Source organism: Choristoneura fumiferana, chromosome 15 (assembly GCF_025370935.1).
Source record: "Choristoneura fumiferana chromosome 15, NRCan_CFum_1, whole genome shotgun sequence".
Taxonomy (NCBI): Eukaryota; Metazoa; Arthropoda; class Insecta; order Lepidoptera; family Tortricidae; genus Choristoneura; species Choristoneura fumiferana.
The window spans coordinates 6133339-6146713 of NC_133486.1; the positions used below are offsets into that span (position 1 = coordinate 6133339).

Genomic DNA, 13375 nt, shown 5'->3' on the forward strand with positions numbered 1-13375 from the left:
CACAACATAAACATGCGGATCGGAAATGGCGGAAAACAAACTTCTCGTTTTTATTTTTTTCCTGCTAATTTGCTGTCACTGCTGTCAACTTTTTTTTTTAATTATCGATTAGGCCATTTTTTCTTTGATTTGCCAAGGTGCCAACATAACGAGTCTAATCAGTCTATCAGCGGCTCAACAACTAGCAGACTGCTAGCAAGCGTTTATGAATCATACTTCTTGACAACCGTCTGACAAGCTTAATCAGTCTGCTAAGTAACAGACCGATCAAACCTCAATTAAGGATTTTTTATGAATAAGGCTGTAGGTCCTTGGGGTAAGGGTGCGCTGGAGCTACACAGGGAGCTCAGCAATAGGTTAAGGGAGGCAACAGGCAACCCTCGTGCTGGCAGCTTTCTCGCGCAAAGAATCTCAATCGCAGTTCAACGCGGGAATGCTGCCTGCGTGATGGGCACCATGCCAAGAGGCCCACCTCTCTTTTTTAATTAAAGTTTTAGTTATTTTAATTTAATAGTAGTTTTAGTCCTATGGATATTTTGTATTTTCTTAATATGCCTGCATATACGCGTAAGTAATATCTAGACCTAGATAAACATAATCAATGTTAGGATTAATGAAAACACTGTGCGATGTGTATTTACATATACCTACTTCTCTTTTAATTTACCACAGCCCCATTATCTTGCTCCTCCGCTGCCAATAGTGCACGACAGCTGCGTCTGTGCCACACGTGTATACATCGTGCCGATTAGCCTTCCTCCAATTCCACATAAAACCTCCCTTATAGGTACTATTTAAATTCTGAGTCATCTGTATTTTGAAAGAAAGAAATAATTTATTCGTGCCAACGAAATGGTCCCAAATCAGCAAAAACTGCCAGTCTTGCGAACGGCGCTGTTCATCCTTTGGGGCCATCTGTTTATCATACATTGGAATGAATCAATTTCATTACAGTGAAAACAGACAATTATCCGATTAAAGAAGAAATTAAAACGACAAAAAAAACGCTGAACATTATATATAACAAATGATTTTATTGTGTCTAGAAAATATCTTTACTTGTTTCCTGAGCCCGTTGTGAAATAAAGTTTTATTATTCTTTGATTACCGAAAGTTTGTGTTGATATGCCTCCTAGGAGGTGGATGGGCGATCTGGTAAACATCAATAGAAGGTAGCCGTGGAGATCCTTCGAGGAGACATATCCAACTGTGGACGGCTTCGTCATTAAACCACAAGGTATCTTTCTTCAATTTAGTTTCGAAATAAAATCACTAGATATTTAATATATTTTAATTAGGCATGCATACGTTTGCTCAACAAAATATAAGTTATTTTTAAAACGAAAAAGACCTATCGCTGGGCGGGATTTGAACCCGCACCACCTGCTGCTTTACGCGCCAGAAGGGTCTTACCAACTAGATCACCGAAGAATCCGACCAACCAGTCAAAAATATTTTTCAGATTTGCAACTATCGTATTTATCGTATTTTTTTAGCGCTTGATTTGTTTCAATTTCAATACAGGTAATTTGAACAATATCGAATGATCGATTCATAATGTCTACAGGTTTTAACTATACATTGTTGCTGAATATTTCTGCAGGTTTCTTAGGTTTCTTTGAATGAACACGACTGTTTTTCATTAAAATTTTGGATTTAACCTCCTGAGTCCTGACATTTTTTAACAAACTTACCTACCTAGTGCTTAAGATCTAGACGTGGTTGACCTGAATTGTTATTTTGGATGTTATTTCAAAATTCTAAGAATTGTTTATTCAATGAACAATTTGTAGGTACTTTATAAAGTAGGTACATTCGCCCGTAATTCTTAGTGTTAATTCGTCCTGGAGCCGTGGTGGCCTAGTGGTTTGACCTATCGCCTCTCAGCAGAGGGTCCTGGGTTCAAACCCCGGCTCGCACCTCTGAGTTTTTCAAAATTCATGTGCGGAATTACATTTGAAATTTACCACGAGCTTTGCGGTGAAGGAAAACATCGCGAGGAAACCTGCACAAACCTACGAAGTAATTCAATGGTGCGTGTGAAGTTCCCAATCCGCACTGGGCCCGCGTGGGAACTATGGCCCAAGCCCTCTCGTTCTGAGAGGAGGCCTGTGCCCAGCAGTGGGACGTATATAGGTTGAGATGGAATTGGTCCTTTATAAAGTACGCGAGGACTCAGGAGGTAAAATTGTAGTGACTGAGTGAATGAAGTGTAAAGTCTGACACGATACACTTTGAACATCGAACTCGTATAAAAAAAAATGGTCAATCGCAAAATAAAAACGTACCTCTCAATCTTTTTACTATCATGTATTTAAATAGATAGATTTTAATAACAGTTCTAGATTCATTAATTCTATATTTCTGGATGTGTTTCGGATTTTGAACCAAAAAACATGTTAATTAGTTTATTAAAACTTTTACTGTGATTATAGAAATAGTATGCCGAATTGTTTCGCATTATATTATTTAAGTACATTTTTCTTTTAAAGCCAAACGTGTCGTTTTATTTATAACTCTGACCTACGACCGTACTGTCTAACGCGTAAGCGCTCGCGATCGCATTCACCGTCCCTTTCTACCCTTATCCTATCAGTACCGTGTGACAGAAAGAAGCAGTGAAAACGATTGTGATTCCGTATGCTTTAGACAATAATAAGGCATTCTGTTCTAAGAATCCATCACTTGAGAACTGTAAGTAAATACTCTTCTTACTTAGGGTCAAATTACTGAGACTCGACGCTGCCACGGCTTCCACTAAGATCACCTGAGCGGATCACCCAGGTGATTCAAATACACACTATGTCCAGTCCAGGACGATCCCCTAGCTGATTTTAGTGGGCAGACATAATATATCCAGTAGTACCATAGAGAATAATTATGAGCTCGCAAGTGATTCTAGTTATTTACATTTGCATGTCGCATTGAAAATATGTACCAAAATTAGAGCAGTACCTACTCACAGCATGATTCTCTACATTAAACGTCTTGGTTGTGAATTGACCCTTATTTTGGATTTGAACCGCGTCAAAATCGCAGCCAGAACCTACATGGTGTTCTTAGGGCCTAGGCTAGCTGGCGCGGGTGCTGCTAAAATCCGTCGCACGCGACCAGAGGCGTCTTTAGCCCATGTAGCGCCCGTGTGCAATTATTATTTTAGCGCCATCTAGGAAGCGCACGGTCAAAATGGAATAGGTACTAAGTGTGACACAGTGCCGCGTCCGGCGCCCCTAACACCGCTGCGCCCGTGTGCAACGTACACCCTGCACTATAGGTAAAGACGCCTCTGCACGCGACGCGTGCAGTTAGCGCTGCTCACACTATTTTTCAATAGACGTTCACCCGCTCCGTGCAAACCGCGTCAGCTAGCGTAGGCCCCTTCGGGCGCTGTCAAGATCGCAGAGGAAATATCCAATTGCCTGGGTTTTTTAGGCTTCGTTCATAAAGTCGAAATCAATTTATATAAAAGAAGAAACTGACTGACTGACTGACTTATAGATCAACGCACAGCCCAAACCGCTGGGCCTAGAAACTTGAAATTTGGTACTTACAGGGATTCTTTTCATGATGTAAGTGAGCACTAAGAAAGGATTTTTAGAAATTCATCCCCTAAGGGGGTGAAATTTATATGGAATTTTCTCATTTCTGGACTTGGAAGTATGAAAATAGGTGTATAAGTTTTCAATTACAATTAAAAGTTATCTATCTAGGTGAAATGAATAAAATTCCCCCCTAAAGGGGTAAAATGGGGGTGAAGTTTATATGGAATTTTCTCATTTCTGGACTTAGAGGTAATGAAAATATAGGTTCTCGATTACAATGACAAATTATCTGTGTAGGTGTAATGGATAAAATTCCCCCCTAAAGGGATAAAATAGGTGGGGGGTAAAGTTTGTATGGAAATTTTCCAAGTTCTCGATTAGAATTAAAAATAATCTGTGGGTGAAATGTGGGTTCTGATTAAAAAAACCGGCCAAGAGCGTGTCGGACACGCCCAAAATAGGGTTCCGTAGCCATTACGAAAAAAATAAGTAATAGTTTTCTATGGAGTTCGTATTTTATACGGAATCTTCCAAGTTTAGATATATTTTATACCTTAGGCTGCTATTTACTCTTTAACTACTAATAATTCTCAAGCAAACTTAGCCGTTATAGTTTTCCTTTTAAGTTTGATATACTTACTACCATTGTGTTTTTTTTTTTTAAATCCACTCACCGGTTTAGATTTTAGAGGGGGAGGGGACGCCCTATTTTATTGAAAATTTGCACTTTTAAGTTGAATGTTTCCCAAACAAATCACTGAATCGAAAAATCGTCTTAGCAAACCCCTAATGGTTTTAAAATACCTATCCAACGATACCCCACACTATAGGGTTGGATGAGAAAAAAAATCACGCCCCACTTTACATCTATGGGAGGTACCTTAAAAAAAATTGTTTTTTAATTTTTTACTGTACTATTTTGTCGGCATAGTTTATATTACAGCTTTCAAGCATTGATAGTCCCTGAGCAAAGCCGCGGCCGGACAGACAGACAGACATGGCGAAACTATGAGGGTTCCGTTTTTGCCATTTTGTCTCCGGAACCCTAATAAAAATGATCTGCGTAGGCAAAGATAAAGGAAGAAGAAGTAGCTTTCGACTTATTAGGGGGGAGTTTCTATGAGACTTCCTTATTTCTAGACTAAAAATATGGCTGGTCACAATTTAAAATGATCCGTATGGTGTTGGCGACTTCAATAGGGCAGGGGGTTTTTCATACAAAATGTACACATAAAATGTGGAAATTAAATTTATATTTAAAATGATGCGTAAAATAAATTTGCAAATAATTATGCAGTAGGTTCTGGCCGTTCTTATTTATCTTTTATCTAATTTACAATATTATGTACAGTGCAATTTCGAATATATACTTCGGGTTCTAGAGTAAGATTCCGTACTCGCCGGAAGCACACGAGATAATTAATTTACTTTCGTGCTCTGCATAAAACTTTTCATAAACTAGCTTTAAAACTTGTAAAAAATGTTGTTTATAGCGAAATACTTAAGTAAACTGTTACCTATCGTTTACGGCAGTACTTTGCTATGCACACAGATATAAATGTCACAATTATAACGGGGGTTAATTAAAACATATGCCCTTATAACTAAAGTACACGCGGACGAAGTCGCGGGCAAAAGCTAGTATTCCATAAAACAAAACGGAATTATTGTATTTACAAATCAATGGAAATTTAGTTTAGTAGTGTCTGCGTAGTACTTTTTCCCGAAAACTTAATTCTCATCGCAGGCGTTGCTGTGCTTTGGTGAGAGCCGTTCTTCGTCCAAAAAATGTCCATAAACGCTTTTCGGTATCTGAAATAATTTGAAAATGTTAAAATAAGTAGTAAGTAAGTATAATACCTATATAGGTACCTACCTAAAAACTATTCTTTATTACATGAGGACTTATCTAACACAAATTGTGCGACAAAGATCACATACAGAATTGTGATATGGAACTGGTGAAAACGATTACGAATTATGATTCCAAGTGGGTTAGACAATAAGGCCTAGGATCTTACTCAGCTACTAGCAGCTTATACTGGATATATTCTAGAACCTACTCACCTCTTGCTCATAACGTTATACAGAATTGGGTTGACAGTAGCCGAGAAGTAATAAAAAATGCCGGTGACCACTGTAACTTTTCTGTAGTAAGCCATCACCTCAGGCGGTTTGACGCGTGGAGTGAACACCCTTTGGTAGTGGTACGGCGCTCCACATGCGAAGAATGCTAGTACTACAGCCGCTGAAAATTAAATAAGGTTTTGTTAAAATAATCACTTTAAAACAACCCTTTTTTGTTCACTGTAACTTTTGTTGACTGTATATTACATTGTCTGCCAAATCAAAAACATTAAAAGTAGAGGTACAGTCGGTACAGAAGCCGTGGTGGCCTAGTGGTTTGACCTATCGCCTCTCAAGCAGAGGGTCGTGGGTTCAAACCCCGGCTCGCACCTCTGAGTTTTTCGAAATTCATGTGCGGAATTACATTTCAAATTTACCACGAGCTTTGCGGTGAAGGAAAACATCGTGAGGAAACCTGCACAAACCTGCGAAGCAATTCAATGGTGTGTGTGAAGTTCCCAATCCGCACTGGGCCCGCGTGGGAACTATATAGGCTGGGATGATGAGAGGTACAGTCACCAGCACCAATATCTGACACAACAAGCGTGCATAAATATTTGATACGACTCTATTTCTAGCGCCGGAAGGACGTGTCAGATATTTTTGCACGCTCCACTGTGGCAGATATTAATGCTTTTGACTGTACAGATAAGAGCATAAATATATGTACGTTACAGGACGTCAAAAATATCTACACCATTATTTTACAAACATAAGGTCGATATACATATATTTGACGCTATTGCTGTATAGATATTTATGCCCTTGAATTAGTTAATAATTAGTTTTTATTTTGTTTTCTCAATTGTTTTAGTAAACTTCAGTAAGCTAGTTGAGATAGCACTAGCGACTAAATACGATGGCATACATTTTTCAACACATCTGTAGTGGGAGGTGGGTGTGAATACTCTGTGTAGGTACGTGTATGTGCATGTGAGTGTGCGTGTGTGTGAATTGTTGGATGCATTTAGATGAAATTAGGCATGCTTGTCGTAGAACTACGGCCCACGCCCTTTCAATCTGAGAGGAGGCCAGTAGTGCTACGTGACATATATACCTATACTGGGATGATTGCATTGACCTCTATGTACCAACCGCAGCACTAGACTGGCTGTTTGGAACAAAACGCGCGGCGCATCAATCATCAATATTATTTTGACACAACCCCTGCCACGGACGTCAATAAACTACTTATAGTTAAGGTTCACAAATCCGCGCTGTGGACAAATTTTATGCGCCATTTTGATGTAAGAAACATGCTGTCTATACATAGATGTCGATGGATGATTGACAAAAAAATGCTTGAAAACTATCAAAAATTGCATCACTTGTAGATTAACATTATTGGGCGACAACACCACAACGAATAAAAACAATATTTACATAAAAGTCAAGGAATATTGTGCCAAAAAATGGCTTTGTCATCCTACCAAGGACATTGAAAATTGTTTTAAGGATGTGCAAAACATGGCTGTGTCATTTTTAAAAAAAAACGTGCCAAAAAAACGATTGAAGCAGATTATTATATTATTTGCAGATACACTAATAACATATCCATTTAACTGCGAAAGACATAAAATTATTTTAAAAAGAATATTTATGAATACATCTTTAAATGTGATAATTTACAGCTGGTGTAGATCGATAAATCGGATTTTGTCAGGTAAGTTAACATACGATGAGGATGATGAAATAAAAATCGCTGCACAGAAATATTATAATAAACGTAAACATTATAAAAATAGAAAATAATACTTAAAAAATAATTCTTGTTTTCATTTCATGACCAACAACAACCTCTTACTTACTCATTTTCCAGTAACACATAGTATTCTGTTCTAGTTTTCATAATTATTTTTTTAACTTTGACAAGAAAACTATAACAATATAACTTGTTATTATGAAACTCAGACCACATAAAAAGTAAAGACAGTGCTGCAAACGGAAAAATGAGGCCGGTTTAAACTTTGCAAGACTTTAGCGGTCTCACTTTACTCTTTGCAGCCCCGTTTTTGCTTTTAATGTGGTTTGAGCTGGGAAGCAAATCCAGTGAATTAAAAGAATACCTGTGGCTAGCTATACGTATGGATATATACAACAATGGTACAAGTTACGAAATTAAGATGGCGCTTCAAAACAGTCTGCATGTATGAGCCGAGAGAGGGCTCTCTTTTCCCAGTATATTACACTACCTACTCTTTGATTGACACGCTGTTGACTGAACCTTCAGAACAACACAGCCTATTTGTTTACTTGTATCCCAGTATTCCCGCTGGCCCGGGATACACGTGTAAAATTCTAAAATATTAACCGCTTAGTAGGTATAGAGACATTCATGGAACGTGAATGAAGAATGATGCAACTTTCAAAAAAATACATGGAAATTTCAATTGAATAGATAAATTCATATGTAAACTATGTTTAAAAATAGGCATAAATACTTTCAATACCTACAACATTTGATTTATCTACATACCAAGCATCTTGAATGTTTTTCGGTTTTCCGAGCAACTGTTTAGGATGCCACAGTTTCTGGACAATTGACGATTCTTCCTGAAATTTAGATTTTTCTTTAGCACTTAAATAAAGTTAATAGGGAAAAATTTATTAGGTACAGTCAGCAGCAGAAGGATATGAGCGGTTACGTGCTCAAAATTATCTACACATGACTCTAGTGTCAAGGTAATAAGAGAGTGTGTGTGTAGATAATTTTGAGCACCACAACTGATCATCTACCTACCTGCTTCTGCTGTTGAGTGCACGGTAAATAAATTTACTTGTATTAAATACTTGTGATGTAGATAAGTCACTAAATAACATTTACACACATAAAAATACTAATAATAATATAAATAAATAATAATAATATAATATATTTATATATAAATAAAAATTAATCGTAAAATGTGTTCCTAAGCGCAAAACTCGGGATCTACTGGTCCAATTTCGCTAATTAATTATTTTGTCTTTGTTACTGTCAGGAGAAGGTTTTTATTGAAGAAAATACAGAAAAATTCAACGTGGGCGAAACCGCGGAAAACACCTAGTAATATAATAGTTATAGTGTGGAAGTGGCGTCAGATAGGTTTGTGTGATTTGTTTGTGTGCAGGTGGAGTAACTGCATACTCGCAAAGGTCGCGGGTGAGCAAAGTAATTAATGAGGGCTATCGTTTTTTGTCTCACTAGATGGCGCACTGTTGCGTGAGGTTTTTAAGTATGGCTTTCAAAGTCTGTTATTACGGGCGTAAAAACAAAGTTTAGATTAAAATCATATTTAATACACCTTAAAATCGTACCATAAAAATATCGAGCATGCCACAGTGTTGCATAGTCCCCGTTTCGGTTGAAAAAAATGGAGGACAAAGGTTTCCGAAAGACAAAACTGTCTCAAAACACAGATAGTCATTGCCCCGAAACGCATATTTTCCATAATTAATTTCACATAAGTATTGCAAAATTTTCACAAATTCATTCTAATTATAAATAAACCCGCGTAGCTCACCCAGAAACTATGAGATTTGACATTTCGGAGACCTCACCACAGAATAACAGTACTACCGTAGTACTACCGTACCTCACGCTACACTAGCGCCTCTAGTGGCGAATTCATACGCGATAGCGATAGCCCTCATTGTTTCAGTTCATTATAAGTACTCCTCAGTCGCAAAGTTAGTATAAGTATACGTTGAATGAAAAGCTTGAGAGATGCCACTTTACAACGTGTTATAATTTTAATTACCCACCGTTAACTTTAAAGGAATCTTCGACAGGTTAAATGAAATAAATTACCAGACCAGTGGCCAAACTCTTACTGTCTCAAAGATTATGCACAGTTAAACAATGCAAAAGTGTCGCGTCAACAATTGCGAAGTTAAAAAACCAATATCCCAGAATTTATTTCCATTTTTTTTCCTAAAAATATTTTTTATGGCCAAACATTTATTTACAACATTTATTCACCAGGTTGTTGTATCAATGATCTGAGGCTGTCTGTCGAAGTTAACGGAAATCAAGAAAAACACAGTGTAGAGAGAAATCTTTCTTAAGTTATATTAGAGTTTACCGCGGCTTCGCACGCGTAAACTATTCGATCTGGTAGTTACAATTGAATTAGTTACAAAATTCCTGTGGGTAATCCCAAAATTTATATCGTAATCTTCATTGAGGTGTTGTGTTAAGAACAACTATCCCGTGGGATTATTGGAATAAAAGTAGCCTATGTGTTATTTCAGACATCCAGCTATCTACATACCCAATTTCATGACTCTAAGTCTAGCATAATCTGGCGCGCGGCAATGAATGGGTAAGCTTTACATAGGTACTGCAATGCAGGATAATGAAAAGATATAACGGTTGGTAACACGTTTATTCATGAAAACATTACACAATAGTCACAATTATATATAAGAGGCATCGATACACACAACAGCACATGAAAATTAAGGAAATGAGGGCCACATAAGACGGAGGTAAATATATTCGCGGCGAAAGGGCAACGATACATTACAATACTCTTTGGGGCAACGAGTCGCCACGCGAGCTATAGCGAACTGTCATTCATTCCCGCGCGTCCCGAGCGGCGCGTGGCGGCGAGCCGCGCGCCACCTTGCGATGATTTCTGAAACTACGGACGAGCGCGCGCGAGTGAGACGGGTATAATTCGGCGCGTTATAAAGATTTATTTTTCCCTGAATGGCTACACTGGCATATATAATAGATCGCTCGTTTTTGGCTCGAAATTCGAACTTGTGATTTTATTTTGCTTAATATACAAAATGTACACACCCAATGTCATATTTTCTCAAGTTTTTCGCGATTCCCAAGGTCAAAGAATCGAATTGCTTTAAAATTCCAGAGAAATAATGCGTTGTTTGGGAGAAACGTGTCAAAATGGTGTTGTATTGCGCCATCCTGCTCTGTCTAGTTTTTTTGTCCCATTCTGACGGTTAACTTTTATATAAATAAATAATAAATAAAATAAATATGTATGTATGTTGTGCGGATTGGGAACTTCACACGCACCATTGAATTGCTTCGCAGGTTTGTGCAGGTTTCCTCACGATGTTTTCCTTCACCGCGTGGGAACTATGGCCCAAGCCCTCTTGTTCCGAGAGGAGGCCTGTGCCCAGCAGTGGGACGTATATAGGCTGGCATGATGATGATGATGATGTATGTTGTATGTGCAAAATTTTCTTACCTTATGAATATGGCAATCTTCGTGTAAGCCAATAACAGAATAGCCATTGGTATGAAAAAGAATACAACTGAACTGCCTATATAAAAATTATCGTAATATTTATATTTCGATTCATTGGGAACATAGCAAACAGTTGATAGGTCTGGATTGTTTGGACCCGCTTCTGAAAATTAGACATGTTTTTTATGTACAGTCAGCAACAGAAGTGGATGAGCGGTTAAATACGTGCTCAAAGTTATCTACACACGACTCAACTGCCAGGGTAATAAATAAGATCGACGGCCCCTACGTAAATCATCGAAAGTGGTTTTAGGCACGTTTCACTACAGCGTTCTAAAGTTTGATATTTGCATAGTTTTCAAAATGAAATAATTAGATTAACTCTGTCATATCAGTAAAATAATAAATTAGGCACTTTATTTATTTAATCGTATGTCGTATGGCATTTTATAAATATAAGCCACGCGACTGCATCAGGCACTTTATTAACATTACATTAGTTCAACGGAATATTTGTTAGTTTTCTGGTAATTTGAGTTTCGATGGTATAATTTATTGAATCAGGCGTTACTTTGAGGGCTTTGCATTGGTAGCATGGTGTACGGTTGTGTTGCTCTGCAGATGAGCTCTGGTTGAGTTCGAAACGCGTCAGTGTAATGTGGTGGTGGTGATAGGTGGGTTTGTGTGATTTGTGTGTGTTCTTACAGTGTGGAGGTGGAGGAACTGCACGAACACGCATATTTTGCATAAACTTAACTGTCATAAGGTCGCGGGTGAGCAAATAAATTATTTTAGTTTATTTAATAAGATAGTGTTTATTTTAAATGATAACATAACGGATAAAATACGTCTGAAATCGAGTTTAGCGAGTTTGTTGGAGTCTCGTTGCTCCTAGAAGAGATTACGGATTACGGATACGGTTATCATTTAAAATAAACACTATCTTATTTATTACCTCGGCAGTAGAGTCGCTTCATGTTCAAGATATGTTTAGATCATTTTGAGCACCGTGTAGGTACAAAAGGTAGGGTGTAGGTACAAATTAGCGTTTCTAGCACAGCTAAGGCCGTCCATTGGAGCGGAGCGAGGCAGCGGAGCGGTGACAGAGACCACCAATAGAACCATCAATACACCAATAGAATTGCATAAAATCTCCGCTCCTCTCCAGTGGAGAGAGGGTTGGTAACTAGCTTAAAAATTCATACAAAACCGGGAAGCGGAGCGATGACGAGCGGGGAAGGGGATTGGGGAAGTGGGGCGGAGAAACGAGCGCGAGCGAGGAACCGGGGCAGAGAAAAAATCGCGACCGGGGAAGCGGTGGAGCTCCGCGAATGGGAGAACAGTCCGCAACTCCGTTCCGCATTACGTTCTAACTCCGCTAGCTCCATGCCTGCACAATTTTGCTTCGCATTATTTTCTTGCTACGCTCCGCTATCTAGCTCCACGTTTACGGACAGATAAAGTTCGCAACTCCCTGTGGCAACTCCAGTCCGCATTACCCCCTCAGTGGACAGACAGCCTGCTAGACAATATTATTATAGTACATTGTGCATTAAGGGGCGTAAGAAAGGGATTACTAACGAGAGTCTATTAGAAATTAATTTAATTACTCGAGTTAATCCCCTTACGGCCCTTGATACACACAATGATTTTCATCACATTGCGAGGAAAAAAATGCAAAAAATGAAATTATTTTGTGTCTAAACACATCACAGCTCGGCAAAAGATAGACGCTTAGAAAACGACTGAATAAAATAATGACTACCCGCCAATACAAGGGGCTACATAAAAATTAGAAAATCGAAGTTCGTATCGTACCGTCCCTCTTACTCTCGCATTAAATAATATTTGTGTCAGCAAAACGATACGAATTTCTATTTTCGATTTGCGTAGTAGCCCCCCTGGTTGTCACTTTTTTCCAGTATTCTACCATAGATTTCAATGCTAAGCTAATTATTCCAATAAAAAAATATTTATTAAAATTATTGCAAAACATCCATACTTCCATACTTCCATACTCCATACTAATATTATAAATGCGAAAGTAACTCTGTCTGTCTGTCTGTCTGTCTGTCTGTCTGTCTGTCTGTTACGCTTTCACGCCAAAACCGCTGAACCGATTTGGATGAAATTTGGTACAGAGATAGAATAGACCATGGGAAAGAACATAGGCTATGTTTTATCGCGAAAAAGAGGTTTTAAGGGGTTGAAATAGGGGATGAAAGTTTATATGGTGGAAGTTCGTCGCTGTCGAAGATAAAACCATGAAACTTGGCATTTAGGAACTTAATAAAAAATAAGTCGGTATTTGTAAGAGCTTTTTTGAAAATTCGACCTGTGGGGGGATGAAATAGGGGATGAAAGTTCATATGGAAGGACGTCATTATCGAAGATAAATCGATGAGTCTTTATTAAACTTGCCATTTCGGCACGTGATTAAGAGATAAATAGACATTTGTTCGCGCGTTTTTTTAAATTTTTCCTGTATGGGGGTGAAATAGGGGATGA

The 13375-nt window shown here is 38.2% G+C and overlaps 1 protein-coding gene across 1 annotated transcript in view; it reads right to left on the bottom strand.

The window, feature by feature from the left end:
• Positions 1–2291: 2291 nt before the first annotated feature.
• Positions 2292–13375, bottom strand: part of LOC141435769 (neuropeptides capa receptor-like) — a 36877-nt gene continuing 25793 nt past the window's right edge. The window contains exons 4-7 of the mRNA XM_074098580.1: positions 10868–11030; positions 8146–8222; positions 5610–5790; positions 2292–5354 (exon numbers count right to left, since the gene is read on the bottom strand). Coding sequence (XP_073954681.1) covers positions 5234–5354; positions 5610–5790; positions 8146–8222; positions 10868–11030 — 542 coding nt within the window. The 3' untranslated portion in view covers positions 2292–5233. The remainder of the gene's footprint in view (positions 5355–5609; positions 5791–8145; positions 8223–10867; positions 11031–13375) is intronic.